This window comes from Anarhichas minor, unplaced genomic scaffold, assembly GCF_050575085.1.
Source record: "Anarhichas minor isolate MPS153535 unplaced genomic scaffold, ASM5057508v1 ptg000137l, whole genome shotgun sequence".
Taxonomy (NCBI): domain Eukaryota; kingdom Metazoa; phylum Chordata; class Actinopteri; order Perciformes; family Anarhichadidae; genus Anarhichas; species Anarhichas minor.
Genome location: NW_027466583.1, coordinates 610,001 through 625,000, shown reverse-complemented (window position 1 = coordinate 625,000; position 15,000 = coordinate 610,001). Strand labels below are relative to the sequence as shown.

Below are 15,000 nucleotides of genomic sequence, written 5' to 3'. Positions count from 1 at the left end.
AGGGAGCTATTGAAGGTTGGATTTCAGCTGTGTGTGTGTGTGTGTGTGTTTACAGAGGTGCATTGTGGGAGGCCGTGCGTTGTGTGAGGATCGTCCTGCATGGACCTGTCACCATGAGCAACAAGGAGATGGTTTCCATGGAGACAGGTCAGTCTGTGTGACTTCAGCTGAACGGGAACACACACAGACATATACACACACAGAGATACACACACACACAGAGATACATACACAGACACACACACAGAGATACACAGACACACACACAGAGATACACACACACACAGACACACACACAGAGATACAGACACATACACAAATATACACACACATGGAGACAAAGACACAAGCACACCTGTAGATGTAGACCAGCACAGAGACTCCTATTCTGTGTGTGTCCACCTCAGAAGTGATGTCATCATCATCATCATCACTACTTAATCAATATATTAATTTACTGTGTGTGTGTGTGTGTGTGTGTGTGCGTGCGTGCGTGCGTCTGTGTGTAGAGAACAAAGGACAGAGGAAAGTCTTCCTCCCTAACAAGCTCCTTGAGTGTCTTCCTCGTTTGTCCAGTCTGCCCGGAGACAGGCTGCGCTGGAACACCAACGAGGTGAGGGGCCGTTAGCACGTTAGCATCATATTTAGCCTATATTTCAAAATAAGAGCGCACTAACATGTAAACGTGTCTCTGTCTCTGCAGGAGATCGCTTCCTACCTGATATCCTTCGACAGACATGACGAGTGGCTCTCCTGCTCCCTGAAGACCAGGTCCTCCATGCAGACTCTCACCAAAACCTGGACCACATGCAGCCGCTTCACATCTGGAAAACATCCGATGTCTGTTTGTGTTTCAGGCCGAAGAACGGCAGCATCGTTCTGTACAACAGGAAGAAGGTGAAGTACAGGAAGGACGGGTACTGCTGGAAGAAGAGGAAGGATGGGAAGACCACGAGAGAGGACCACATGAAGCTCAAGGTCCAGGGCATGGAGGTCAGTACACGGTGTTACAACCAGTCAGGGTTTAGAGCTAGTAATGTTAGCAGCACCACTAACGGCTAACCAACAGGAGGAGAGCTAGTAATGTTAGCAGCACCGCTAACGGCTAACCAACAGGAGGAGAGCTAGTAATGTTAGCAGCACCGCTAATGGCTAACCAACAGGAGGAGAGCTAGTAACGTTAGCAGCACCGCTAACGGCTAACCAACAGGAGGAGAGCTAGTAACGTTAGCAGCACCGCTAAGTTAGTTGCTGTCTCTGTCCTGGTTTCAGTGCCTGTACTAAAGTTGCCGGTTGCGGTCTCTGTTGTGTTGCAGTGCCTGTACGGTTGCTACGTCCATTCCTCCATCGTTCCAACATTCCACAGACGTTGCTACTGGCTGCTGCAGGTCAACACACACGTTACACATCAACAGACTGTGAACTGAGTTGCCGATCGATCGATAATCAATATGTTTGTTGAACAGAACCCAGACATCGTGCTGGTCCACTATCTGAACGTGCCATCCCTAGAGGATTCTGGGAAATGCAGTCCTCTGCTGTGTGCGGTGACCGACCGACATGACAGTCTGAGGTGGAGCCGAGAGGAGTTGCTGAACCAGCTGAGGCCCATGTGTACGTATCATGTACAAATACTAATGAAATACTACCTCATAGTATCTATAGTGTACTGTGTGGTACTCTGTGGTGTTAACATGCAGTATATGTGTACTCTGTAGTATTAACATGTAGTATCTGTAGTATTAACATGTAGCGTTTCTGTAGTATCTTGTCTCAGTCCACAGTATGAAGTACTCTGTAGTACTAACATGTAGTATATTGTCTCTCAGTCCACAGTATAAAGTGCTCTGTAGTACTAACATGTAGTATATTGTCTCTCAGTTCACAGTATGAAGTACTCTGTAGTACTAACATGTAGTATATTAGTACTCTGTAGTACTAACATGTCGTATATTGTCTCTCAGTCCACAGTATAAAGTGCTCTGTAGTACTAACATGTCGTATATTGTCTCTCAGTCCACAGTATAAAGTGCTCTGTAGTACTAACATGGAGTATATTGTCTCTCAGTCCACAGTATAAAGTACTCTGTAGTACTAACATGGAGTATATTGTCTCTCAGTCCACAGTATAAAGTACTCTGTAGTACTAACATGTAGTATATTGTCTCTCAGTTCACAGTATGAAGTACTCTGTAGTACTAACATGTAGTATATTAGTACTCTGTAGTACTAACATGTCGTATATTGTCTCTCAGTCCACAGTATAAAGTGCTCTGTAGTACTAACATGGAGTATATTGTCTCTCAGTCCACAGTATAAAGTACTCTGTAGTACTAACATGTCGTATATTGTCTCTCAGTCCACAGTATAAAGTGCTCTGTAGTACTAACATGGAGTATATTGTCTCTCAGTCCACAGTATAAAGTACTCTGTAGTACTAACATGGAGTATATTGTCTCTCAGTCCACAGTATAAAGTGCTCCGTGGGTTCAGGTGACTTCAGTATTGAGGATCTGGTTCAACACATTCTGGACCGACAAAGAACTAAACCACAACCTCGTACACACACCTGCCTCTGTAACACCGGCCAAGGTAACGCATCACTGAGGGACATCCATGAGTGACATCACTATGACATCACTGTGACATCACTCTGTCTCTGTACAGTCTCTTCAGGAGTGAACATTCCCCACCGCTGCAACAGCACCAAGCATCGCATCATCTCCCCCAAACTGCCCCCCTCCTCCTCCCCTCTGTCCTGTGAGGGGGGGGAGGCAGGAGGAGGAGGAGGAGGAGGAGCCACCATACTGCCCCCCCTCCAGGCTCAGAATAGCCCCGTCTCATCTCCCTGCCCCTCATCCACGTAAGTCTCTTTTATCATAGAATTCTACGGGGAAAGTTTTATAGTTACAGTGCTGCAAGTGACCACCAGTGTGTGTGTGTGTGTATGTATGTATGTATGTATGTATGTATGTATGTATGTATATATGTATGTATGTATGTATATATGTATATATGTATGTATGTATATATGTATGTATGTATATATGTATATACGTATATACGTATATACGTATATATATATATATATACGTATATATGTATGTATGTATATGTGTGTATGTATATGTGTATATATATGTATGTATATATATATGTATGTATATATATATGTATGTATATATATATATGTATGTATATATATATATGTGTATATATATATGTGTATATATATGTGTATGTATGTATATATATGTATATATGTGTATGTATGTATATATATGTATATATGTATGTATGTATATGTATGTGTATATATGTATATATATATGTATGTATATGTATGTGTATATATATATGTAAACACTCTATGTTGTATATTCTACAGCTCGGCCTCGCCCCCCCCTCAGCCTCACAGAGCGACCATCACCTTGGGTAACCATGGCAACGGCTTCTACGCCGACCGTTGCGGGAACCTGACGACGGTTGCGTTGCCCCAGAACGCCGTGATCGTCATGGCAACCACCACCACCCTCGCAGGCGGAGGAGGCGGAGCCAGAGGAGGAGAGGAGGTGGGGCTTTCTCTCAACCGCTCTGGCCAGTTGCTGCTCTCCCCCGCTCTGGCCCCTCCCACTGCTGGTGGGCCCCCTTCCCCTCCCTCCTCCTCCTCCGCTCCCCCCTCACTCCCCCCTCCTCCTCCCGTGACCACTCTCTCCCTCACCCTCCTCCCCTCCCCCGTCATTGGAGGCCTGCTCGTCACCCCCCCCCTCCTCGTCCCTCCGTTCCCCCCCTCTTCCTCCTGCCACCTCCCTTCCCTCCCCCGCTTCCTCCCCCCCGCCTCACCCAACTTTCGACCCCGACTCCTTCCTGAACTCCCCCAAACAGGGTCAGACATATGGCGGCCCCCCTCCTCCCTCCTCCTCCCCCTCACCTGTTCTCTCCTCCTCCTCCCCCCTCTCTCCCCTGTCTCTAGCTCTCTCTCTCTCACCCACCTCCACCCCTCCATCCTCCGTCTCCCCTCCCTCCTCTCTCTCCTCCCTCTCATCCTCTTCCTCCCCCCCCTCGTCCTCCCTCCCCCCCGCCCTCTCCCTGTCTCCCACCTCCTCTGTGACTCCGCCCCTGCTCCCCCTCTGCCTGGAGCTGGGAGCTCTCGCGGAGTCACAAGGGGGGAGGCAGGAGGAGGAGCCTGTGAGAGAGGAGGAGGAGGAGGAGGTGAAGGACAGGAGAGATGATGATGATGAAGGCGAGGCTCCTCCCACTAAGCTGGCTCTCCTCCAGGTGAGACTTGGAGGAACTACTTTCTTCACAACTCGGAATCATCCGCTCTCTTTTTTCACTGTAGTTTTTATTTCTGTGTTCTTCAGACAAGCCACGCCCCCTCCTGCTCGTCTCCACGTCAACAGACAGGAAGCAGCACCGCCTCCCTGCTCTTGAGCTGCCAGGACTCGGCAGGCCTACCTGGTCGGCCAGCCAATCAGACGCAGCCGTTGGTCCTGGTCCCGCCCTACGATCACGTGTCCTATCTGAGTCGGCCCGTTAGCTCCGCCTCCGTTCCTGCCGTCGCCATGGATACCGCCACTCACCTGGCGACGCCGCCCGTCCAGGTGAAGGAGGAGGGTGGGCGGGGCTACGACCCGGAGGACGCCTGCATGGACACGCACCTGGAGGAGGAGGGGGCGGAGCCATGCGAGCGAGGAGGAGGAGGAGGAGGAGGAGGGGAGGAGCTTGACATCTCCTTCGACCTCATCTCTGACCTCATCACCGAGGCGGCCAATCCCGTGGCGGCTCACCACCCCCCCGCCGCACCAAACCCGTCCGTGTTCCCGGCGGGGGTCCGCTACATGGTGCCCCCCCAACCCTCCCCCTCCTCCTCCTTCCTCCCCTTCCCTCACCCGCTGCCCTCCTCCACCTCCACCCGCCTCTCCTCCATCACAGACTTCTCTCCAGAGTGGTCGTACCCAGAGGTAAGCTGTTATCTGTTAGCTGTTAGCAGTTAGCTATAGTCAATAGAGACAGAATGAGGTATTCCTCTGTTTGTCCACAAGGGAGCGCCAGAGGCCCTCATCACGTGTGTGTGTGTGTGTGTGTGTGTGTGTGTGTGTGTGTGTGTGTGTGTGTGTGCGTGTGCGTGTGTAGGGAGGTGTGAAGGTATTGATCACAGGACCGTGGAGTGAGCTGTTGGGTCGATACTCGTGTGTGTTTGATCAGAGCACGGTCTCCGCTTCGCTCATCCAACCTGGAGTACTACGCTGCTACTGTCCAGGTACACGTGCACTCACACACACACTCTGTATTTTTGGTGTGTCCCTCTAACATGTTGATGGTCCCGTCTCTCTCTCTCAGCCCACGAGGCCGGTCTGGTGTGTCTTCAGGTTCTAGAGTCTGGAGGTTCCGTCTCGTCCTCGGTTCTGTTTGAGTACCGAGCGAGGAACGCCAGCTCTCTGCCGAGCTCTCAGCTCGACTGGCTCTCATTGGACGGTGAGGCTCCAGCTAACAGCTGTTAAAACACTTGTTTTCTGAATGGAGTCTGGTTCTGTGCTAAGCTATAAGCTAACAATGTAGCAGCTCTATCAACACTCAACATAACATCATTGTTGTGTTGACGTCCTGCACGGCATTGTGGGAAGTGTAGTTATTGTTTTGTTAATGTAATCTGTGAGGTTTAATCCGTCCAATCAAACTGTTGTGTGATGTCATGATGGGGGGGGGGGGGTGGCTGTTTTAACTTTAAGCCGGACAAGTTCTGATCTCAGATCTGTGTGTGTGTGTGTGTGTGTGTGTGTGTGTGTGTGTGTGTGTGTGTGTGTGTGTGTGTGTGTGTGTGTGTGTGTGTGTGTGTGTGTGTGTGTGTGTGTGTGTGTGTGTGTGTGTGTGTGTGTGTGTGTGTGTGTGTGTGTGTGTGTGTGTGTGGAGAATCCTCTTTATCCCAGCTGTCTCTCTCTCAGTGATTGATGTGGTGGAGCTGTTTTCCACTGGAAACACATCAGCTGCTATTTATGACTGAACTCAGACCAGGTCCTCTCTGAACCCAGACCAGGTCCTCTCTGAACTCAGACCAGGTTTGGGTTCAGACCCCCTCACTTCCTCTTTATCTCATGTCTTCTTCTCTCTCTGTGTCTCATGGAATCTGTTGGGGGGGGGGGGTTTGGCTGAGGAATGTGAGACAGTCCCCCGCCTCCCTCACTGTGGATTACCCAGCATGCCTTGCTGCTGTGTTTGGACACCAGTCTGCACAGGACGACCGAGCACACACTGCTCCCTCTCTTTACCTTGTTGAGCCTGTGTGTGTGTTAACTAATGCTGTGACATCACAGCCTACCCACAATGCTACTCACCTCACTGTGACAGACAGACAGAAGATGGACGGTAGGACCAGACTCTCTGTGTCTCCGTAGGGGTTGTCATGGTTACGCAGCGGCTCGGTAACCACGGTAACCGGACATATTCATACTGTGTGTGTGTGTGTGTGTGTTAGCTCGTTACATTTATTGTTGTTTTTCACTGTTACACTCGTGATATGGATTAAGATTAAGAACCTTTATTGATGGATGATGTCATACAGACGTGTCACGTGACATGTTAACATCATGTGTGTATTATGGGATGTAATATGTACATATATGTAATATAACGTAGGATATGATAGTGTGTGTGTGTGTGTGTGGGGGGGAGAAATAAAAGCAGACTCCCTATATAGCCTTACACACACACACACACACACTCTGTCTCAAATGGAAACTATCTCCACTGACTTCAATCGTTCTGCCGCCTGTGTGTGTGTGAGAGAGAGAGAGAGAGAGAGAAAGAGGCTCTCTTAAAACAGTTATTTAAGAGAGGAGTTTTCCATTTGCCTCCTGGTTAGAGCTGTCGACACAGATACACACCCACAGTAGTTAGTAACGCTAACTAGCTTTCCCTCACTAGCATCGATATAAACAAATCTCTCAGTAGATAGCTAACTAGCTTTCCCTCACTAGCATCGATATAAACAAATCTCCCAGTAGATAGCTAACTAGCTTTCCCTCACTAGCATCGATATAAACAAATCTCCCGATAGCTAGCTAACTAGCTTTCTCCCACATAAAAACAATGACAATGACCATGGTGGTGATATCGCTGGAAACAAAGCCAGACACATCTGTGATATTATCACCCTGTTTTATCTGCAGCTATTGTTTCACAGTTTTAGCTAGCTAGTTAGCAGCCGGGATATAACTAGCTAAAACCATGGTCTGTGTTTTTTGTCGGTTTTCACTAACTAGTTAGCAAAATTGTTTTTTGATCTTTGTCCGTCGACGGTTCTCTGTAGAGGTTTTTTTTTACTTCTCACCTTTGTGTACAACTATTTTCGGGACTCGAAAGTAGCCCTTAGTCGTTAACTGTCGTTAACTGACGTAAACAGCTCTCTGTGTGTTTTCTGTGTGCAGATAATCAGTTCAGGATGTCCATCCTGGAGCGACTGGAGCAGATGGAGCGCAGGATGGCAGAGATGGCCGCCCGCGACAACAACAACAACAACCAGCAGCAGCAGCATCATCATCATCATCAACAACATGGCAGCCAGCTGGCCCCACCCCCTCCACCCCCCCTACCTGAAGACAATGAACAGGTGAGAAGATAGAACGTGACTCTCTCTGTTGGGGTCATGAAGCTTCTAATGTTCAGGTAGTAGTGTTAGACTAAATAATAGAAACACAATCACACCGCTTCTTTCTCTTTCTTTCCTCTTCTCGTGCACTCATTCTCTTTAAGCTGATCAGCCAATCAGAGACATGAGAGAGATTACAGGAAGCTGATAAACAGGTTAAGAAGAACTCATGAACCCGAATGTAAAACCCTTTAAAACAGTCTGACCTCTGCTGAACCGGAGCTGCAGCCTGTCTCTCTCTCTGCCTGTCTGTCTGTCTCTCTCTCTCTCTCTCTCTGCCTGTCTGTCTCTCTCTCTCTCTCTGTCTGTCTCTCTCTCTCTGTCCGTCTGTCTCTCTGTCTCTCTCTCTCTCTCTGTCTGTCTCTCTCTCTCTGTCCGTCTGTCTCTCTGTCTCTCTCTCTGCCCGTCTCTGTCTTTCTCTGTCTCTCTGTCTCTGATGTCACAGGGTTTATTCTGGCAGGTGGAGTCGTGGAGTTAAAATAGACTCTGGGGACTGGATGTGACGGAGACGGACAGACATTAAAACCATTAGAACTTATCGTATCCTCTGTTTTTACAGTGACATCAAGATCACTTTATGTTCTTTATCACACATGTAGTTTACCAGTGTTTAGAGGCTTCACCTGAGCTTTTATGCTGAAGGAAAAGCTTCACCAGAGCTTTTATTCTGAAGGAAAGGCTTCACCCGAGCTTTTATTTTGAAGGAAAGGCTTCACCCGAGCTTTTATTCTGAAGGAAAAGCTTCACCCGAGCTTTTATTCTGAAGGAATGATAATGAATCTCTGTTTGTGTCCTCAGTGGTTTGAGAGGAGGATTGTGGGAGTTTGTGAGAGGATGATGAGAGGAGGAAGGTGGGGAGGAGGAGGAGGAGAGAGGCTTCATCACTCGGTCCGTCACCGCGGGATGACACTCCTCCACCTGGCTGCAGCACAAGGATACACACACCTGATACACACTCTGATCCGCTGGAGGTACACACACACACACACACCTGATACACACTCTGATCCGCTGGAGGTACACACACACACACACTTGTTGACTATAGCTGTGTGTGTGTTGTAGGAGTGTTAACAGCGACAGTTTGGACTTGGAACAGGAAGTAGATCCTCTGAACATCGACCACTTCTCCTGCACCCCGCTGGTAAAACACACACACACACACATTTAAAGTGCTGTGCTGTGATTGGCCAGGTGTCCCGTCAGTCATAAGTGTTGTGTGTATCTCTGTGTGTTCCAGATGTGGGCGTGTGCTCTGGGCCACCAGAGGGCAGCAGAGCTCCTGTACAGCTGGAACAGCTCTGCTCTGGGGCTCCCTGATTCGCTGGGCCGCCTGCCGCTCGCCGTGGCTCGCTCCCGAGGACACACCCGCCTCGCCACCGCGCTGGAGGAGCTGCACACGCATGTGGCGCCCAGGGACGACGTGCACACGCCCACCACGTCGCAACCACAGCCGTCACCGTCTCCTCTGCCCACCAGCCCAGACACAGGTAACACACCTGACAGTCATGTCTAACTAGTATCTACTAGGTAGTAGATACCAGCTAGTAGCTAACGCTGCGTTCACACCAAACGTGAAGTGAATGTGAAGTGATTCCAGTCCTCTGATTGGCTCTAACGGTGTCACTTCTTTCCCCCCCCCTCCCATCCAGGTCTGAGCTCCTCCAGCAGCCTCCCCTCCCCCAGTGGCCCCTCCTCCCCCTCCCCAAGCTCCGCCTACTCCAGTGGCCCCGCCCCCATGGATACCTCCCCCTCGTCTCTGTCTTCTTCCTCACTGCCGGTCTCCCCCTCCTCCCCCTCCTCCCTGACCCCCCTCCCTGTGTCCATGTGGGGGGAGGAGATGACCTCCGGGCTCAACACAGGTAAGACAGGAAGCACAGGTAACACAGGTAGCACAGGTAGCACAGGTAGCAAAGGTAGCGTAGATAACGCAGGTAACACAGGTAGCTCAGGTAACACAGGTAACACAGGTAACGCAGGTAACCCAGGTAACCCAGGTAGCTCAGGTAACACAGGTAGCTCAGGTAACACAGGTAGCTCAGGTAACACAGGTAACACAGGTAACAGTTAGCATAGGTAGCTCAGGTAACACAGGTAACACATGTAACAGTTAGCATAGGTAGCACAGGTAACACAGGTAACACAGATACTGTTTGATCAATAAGAGACCTGGTCTGTGTCCCTGATCCTCATCCTCACTGATCCCTCACAGGTCTGAACCCCGGAGGCTCCAGAGACTCTCCGCTCTTCCTGATGGACTACGAGAGCACCTGTCCCCCCTCCCCCGCCCACACACACACACACCCGGCAGCCGGACGGCGAGCGCTGGAGGAGCAGCTGCTGAGCTATGGAGAGAACGCAGAGAACGAGGGAGAGGAGGAGGAGTTCCTGGAGGAGGAGGTGCTGCAGGTACACATTAGACACACCAACATTTAAAGTTTAGTCTTATGCCGAGTCATTCGCACCGCCGGTCTCGACGGGGACTATTTGTGTTCATTCGCGTTAATCGCGCTGGACGTGCCGGAGAGGGGGCGTGGCTTATCGCCCTGGAAGCCGTTAAACTGTCCGCCATCAGCTATGGAAAAAATAACCTCTATTTCTGCTTAGTACGTGTTGTAGAAGTCCAGATATCAGGAAACTAAACGTCGCCATGTCTGGTTCATAACAGTCCAGAGGAGCTCTGTGGATTCATGGAGCTGTGTTCACTGTGTCTAGTGAGCCACACGTCGCTGTTTACTACAACTGTATGAACACTAAACAAACTGATTTAACGGCAATAAACCGACAAAAAGGGACCCCGAAATAACTACGTAATGATGCCGATTAGTAAAAAGTCTGAATTCATGTTTTGTTAGTTCTCTCTGCAAGACAACAAGCAAACAACTTTTAAAATACTTGTTTTCTTCATGGAGCTCGGATGGATCGGTGTTATGCTAAGCTAACATTGTAGCCGCTCCACCAACACTCAGTATAACGTCATCTAGGCGTAAATACGGCAGCGTCTATTCATTGTTTGTACCATATGGCTTACACATGTATACACATAGTTTGGTCCGGTCTCTGTTGATATGAGGTATCGTAGAGCTCTGGGTGAACACAGACGACGACAGTATTTATTTCCTGATTGAACAACGGCAGGACGTCGGTGATGACAGGAGAAACATCTCAACGCTGATAGGCTATCACGCCGGGGCGTAACGCCATTTTTTCGGCGAAGTTGAAAAATTTCAACTCAAGCGTTTTGGGCGTTTTGCCGATTGACGCAAATTCGCGTGAACCGCGCCATCGCAAATTCGCGTCACTCCAGTCTCATCGAGTCCTCCACACTGTCAAGTGTAGTCCTGAGGTTAGTCCTCAAGTGTAGTCCTGAGGTTAGTCCTCAAGTGTAGTCCTGAGGTTAGTCCTCAAGTGTAGTCCTGAGGTTAGTCCTCGAGGTTAGTCCTCGAGGTTAGTCCTCGAGTGTAGTCCTGAGGTTAGTCCTCAAGTGTAGTCCTGAGGTTAGCCCTCAAGTGTAGTCCTGAGGTTAGCCCTCAAGTGTAGTCCTGAGGTTAGCCCTCAAGTGTAGTCCTGAGGTTAGCCCTCAAGTGTAGTCCTGAGGTTAGCCCTCAAGTGTAGTCCTGAGGTTAGTCCTCAAGTGTAGTCCTGAGGTTAGCCCTCAAGTGTAGTCCTGAGGTTAGCCCTCAAGTGTAGTCCTGAGGTTAGCCCTCAAGTGTAGTCCTGAGGTAAGTCCTCAAGTGTAGTCCTGAGGTTAGATTTCACACACACACTCTGAACATACACACACACTCATTTGTCAAAACTTGCAAATATTCAGTGACCACAGAGTTTCTGTTGCTATGGTTACCCTCAGGTTGACATGGCGACGCTGGCGGAGCAGATCATCGAGGCGACCCCGGAGCGAATCAAACAGGAGGACTTCTCCAAGGGGGCGGAGTCACCGCTCAGAGAGAGGCGGGACAACCCCGCCATACAGGACACCTGGCTTGCAACGTACCTCGACACGGTCGACGCCCACACGCACTCCCCGCCCAGGTATGCCCCGCCCCCTGCTTTGCATTAAGGGTATTATCACAAGGTCATGGATACATGTGTGTTTACGTGCACCTGCAGACGGGTGTGCCCGCCCTCGCCCCTCAGCGCACTGGCCCTCCAGAGGCTCCGCCCCCCTTCCTCCGCGGCGTGGGCGGAGTTCCTGAACGCCTCAGCCAATGGGAAGATAGAAAGAGACTTTGCCCTGCTGACGCTGACGGACGGAGAGCAGAGGGAGCTGTACGAGGCCGCCAGGATCATCCAGAACGCCTTCAGGAGATACAAGGTACACACACTACACGCTATGATGTCATCACAGTGTGTACACACACATGTCACGCTGCTGTTTCCTGTCTGTCTGCAGGGTCGGAGGTTAAAGGAGCAGCAGGACATGGCTGCAGCCATCATACAGAGATGCTACAGGAAGTACAAACAGGTGTGTGTGTGTGTGTGTGTGTGTGTGTGTGTGTGTGTGTGTTGGCTTCACTAACACTGAACTAACCTGCCGTGTGTCTTCACCGTGTCTCTCTCTCTCTGCCCGTCTCTCTCTCTCTCTCTCTGGCTAGCTAACATGGATAGCTCTGAAGGTAATATGGACAGACCAGTAGATGTAGTGACATGTGGTCAGTGTGTGTGTGTTTAATCACGTGATATGTAAACAGTGTTTCTATCAGTGAATATTGGTTCTGGTTTAACACCAGTAAGAGAGGAGTTAATACATGTTAGTTCATACAGAGAGAGTTAAACCAACTTGTATGTCTCTCCGCTTGCTATTTGTGTTTATTTGCCTCATTCGTGCCAGAGAGGAGGAGTGGCTTATCTCCATGGAAGCCGTTATCAACTGAGCCATTTATTTCCGCCGTCAGCCATGGAAGAAATAACAGTTTCTGCTTTGTACTTGTTGGGAAGTCACAGATATCCTGAGGAACTAAACTCTGTGATGTCTGAGTTCATAACATCATCTGGAGGAGTTTTCACTGAGTCTACTGGTTATCACAGCTGTGTGAACCCAAAATAAACAGATTTAGCTGTGATTTAATATCAATAAACAGACACAAAGCGATGCAGGAATAACTACGTAATGATGATTTGTCTGAATTCATGTTTTGTTTGTTCTCTCTGCAAGACGACAAGCAAATCACTTTTAAAATGCTTGTTTTCTGAATGGAGTCTGGTTTGATCTATGCAAGGCTATATGCTAACATTGTGTAACTGGACTCTAACGGTGCCCCTCTGCCCCCCCCACCCCTCAGTATGCTCTCTACAAGAAGATGACCCAGGCGGCCATCTTGATCCAGTCCAAGTTCAGGTCCTACTACGAGCAGAAGCGGTTCCAGCAGAGCCGACGGGCGGCGGTCCTCATCCAGCAGTACTACCGCAGCTACAAGGAGTACGAGAGGCTGAAGCAGGGTCCAAGAGGGGCCGCCAATCACAACCCCAAGATCAAGTAAGACCTGATCCATGCACCTGTTAGAACCAGATCAGGTTAGACCTCATCCATGCACCTGTTAGAACCAGATCAGGTTAGACCTCATCCATACACCTGTCAGAACCAGATCAGGTTAGACCTTATCCATACACCTGTTAGTACCAGATCAGGTTAGACCTCATCCATACACCTGTTAGAACCAGATCAGGTTAGATCTCATCCATACACCTGTTAGTACCAGATCAGGTTAGACCTCATCCATACACCTGTTGGAACCAGATCAGGTTAGATCTCATCCATACACCTGTTAGTACCAGATCAGGTTAGACCTCATCCATACACCTGTTAGAACCAGATCAGGTTAGACCTCATCCATACACCTGTTAGAACCAGATCAGGTTAGACCTCATCCATACACCTGTTAGAACCAGATCAGGTTAGACCTCATCCATACACCTGTTAGAACCAGATCAGGTTAGACCTCATCCATACACCTGTTAGAACCAGATCAGGTTAGACCTCATCCATACACCTGTTAGTACCAGATCAGGTTAGACCTCATCCATACACCCGTTAGTACTAGAACAGGTTAGACCTCATCCATACACCTGTTAGAACCAGATCAGGTTAGACCTCATCCAGACACCTGTTAGTACCAGAACAGGTTAGACCTCATCAATACACCTGTTAGAACCAGATCAGGTTAGACCTCATGCATACACCTGTTAGAACCAGATCAGGTTAGACCTCATCCATACACCTGTTAGAACCAGACCAGGTTAGACCTCATCCATACACCTGTTAGAACCAGATCAGGTTAGACCTCATCCATACACCTGTTAGAACCAGATCAAGTTAGACCTCATCCATACACCTGTTAGAACCAGATCAGGTTAGACCTCATCCATACACCTGTTAGAACCAGATCAGGTTAGACCTCATCCATACACCTGTTAGAACCAGATCAGGTTAGACCTCATCCATACACCTGTTAGAACCAGATCAGGTTAGATCTCATCCATACACCTGTTAGTACTAGAACAGGTTAGACCTCATCCATACACCTGTTAGAACCAGATCAGGTTAGACCTCATCCATACACCTGTTAGAACCAGATCAGGTTAGACCTCATCCATACACCTGTTAGAACCAGATCAGGTTAGACCTCATCCATACACCTGTTAGTACTAGAACAGGTTAGACCTCATCCATACACCTGTTAGAACCAGATCAGGTTAGACCTCATCCAGACACCTGTTAGTACCAGAACAGGTTAGACCTCATCAATACACCTGTTAGAACCAGATCAGGTTAGACCTCATCCATACACCTGTTAGAACCAGATCAGGTTAGACCTGTTAGAGGGTATTGATTACAGACGGAGGGAATCAAAATATATCATCCACGTGAATCGTGTAGATCCGTAGAGTTTATTTTTCGGGGGGGGGGTCAACTGGCCAGCCAGCGTTTCTCAGATTGGAGAGAGACGAGGAGAAAAGGTGATGTCGTGATCTTCACAATAGAACATCTTTGATGTGTCGAGTCTTGGCCAATCAGCGTTCAGATGTCTACAGCGTCTTCATTTCCCTCCGTTAAAGTTTAAGTTACGTTATGTTCCGTTACCGTTCAGACTTGCTGGGTTAAGTTAACGTCCACTGCATGCGGAACTTTGTCGACTGTTAACGTTCGTCATTATTATAGAGATTTTGGAGGAAAAAACGTAACGTGATGAAACATGCAACGTTCCGGTTCAGTTCACGCGGTCACTCATTAACGTTAAACCGGAACACCGGCGCATCTGGTTGCAGGTTGTTTGTTTTAACTCAAAGTAGAATGAGGAAGATTTCGTGGTCAGAATAACTTTCATGACCACGAAACATGAGGTCCAGATACT

At 49.0% G+C, this 15,000-nt stretch overlaps 1 protein-coding gene across 1 annotated transcript in view; it reads left to right on the top strand.

The window, feature by feature from the left end:
- camta2 (calmodulin binding transcription activator 2) overlaps nucleotides 1-15,000 on the top strand; it is an 18,026-nt gene that overhangs the window by 689 nt on the left and 2,337 nt on the right. Inside the window, 23 exon segments of the mRNA XM_076084957.1 lie at nucleotides 56-147; nucleotides 510-613; nucleotides 704-771; nucleotides 858-993; nucleotides 1,317-1,388; nucleotides 1,467-1,614; nucleotides 2,464-2,592; nucleotides 2,668-2,863; nucleotides 3,389-3,776; nucleotides 3,778-4,278; nucleotides 4,365-4,964; nucleotides 5,137-5,263; nucleotides 5,344-5,478; nucleotides 7,428-7,609; nucleotides 8,447-8,619; nucleotides 8,714-8,792; nucleotides 8,889-9,138; nucleotides 9,301-9,510; nucleotides 9,861-10,057; nucleotides 11,499-11,680; nucleotides 11,759-11,963; nucleotides 12,042-12,113; nucleotides 12,931-13,124. Coding sequence (XP_075941072.1) covers nucleotides 114-147; nucleotides 510-613; nucleotides 704-771; nucleotides 858-993; nucleotides 1,317-1,388; nucleotides 1,467-1,614; nucleotides 2,464-2,592; nucleotides 2,668-2,863; nucleotides 3,389-3,776; nucleotides 3,778-4,278; nucleotides 4,365-4,964; nucleotides 5,137-5,263; nucleotides 5,344-5,478; nucleotides 7,428-7,609; nucleotides 8,447-8,619; nucleotides 8,714-8,792; nucleotides 8,889-9,138; nucleotides 9,301-9,510; nucleotides 9,861-10,057; nucleotides 11,499-11,680; nucleotides 11,759-11,963; nucleotides 12,042-12,113; nucleotides 12,931-13,124 — 4,382 coding nt within the window. The 5' untranslated portion in view covers nucleotides 56-113.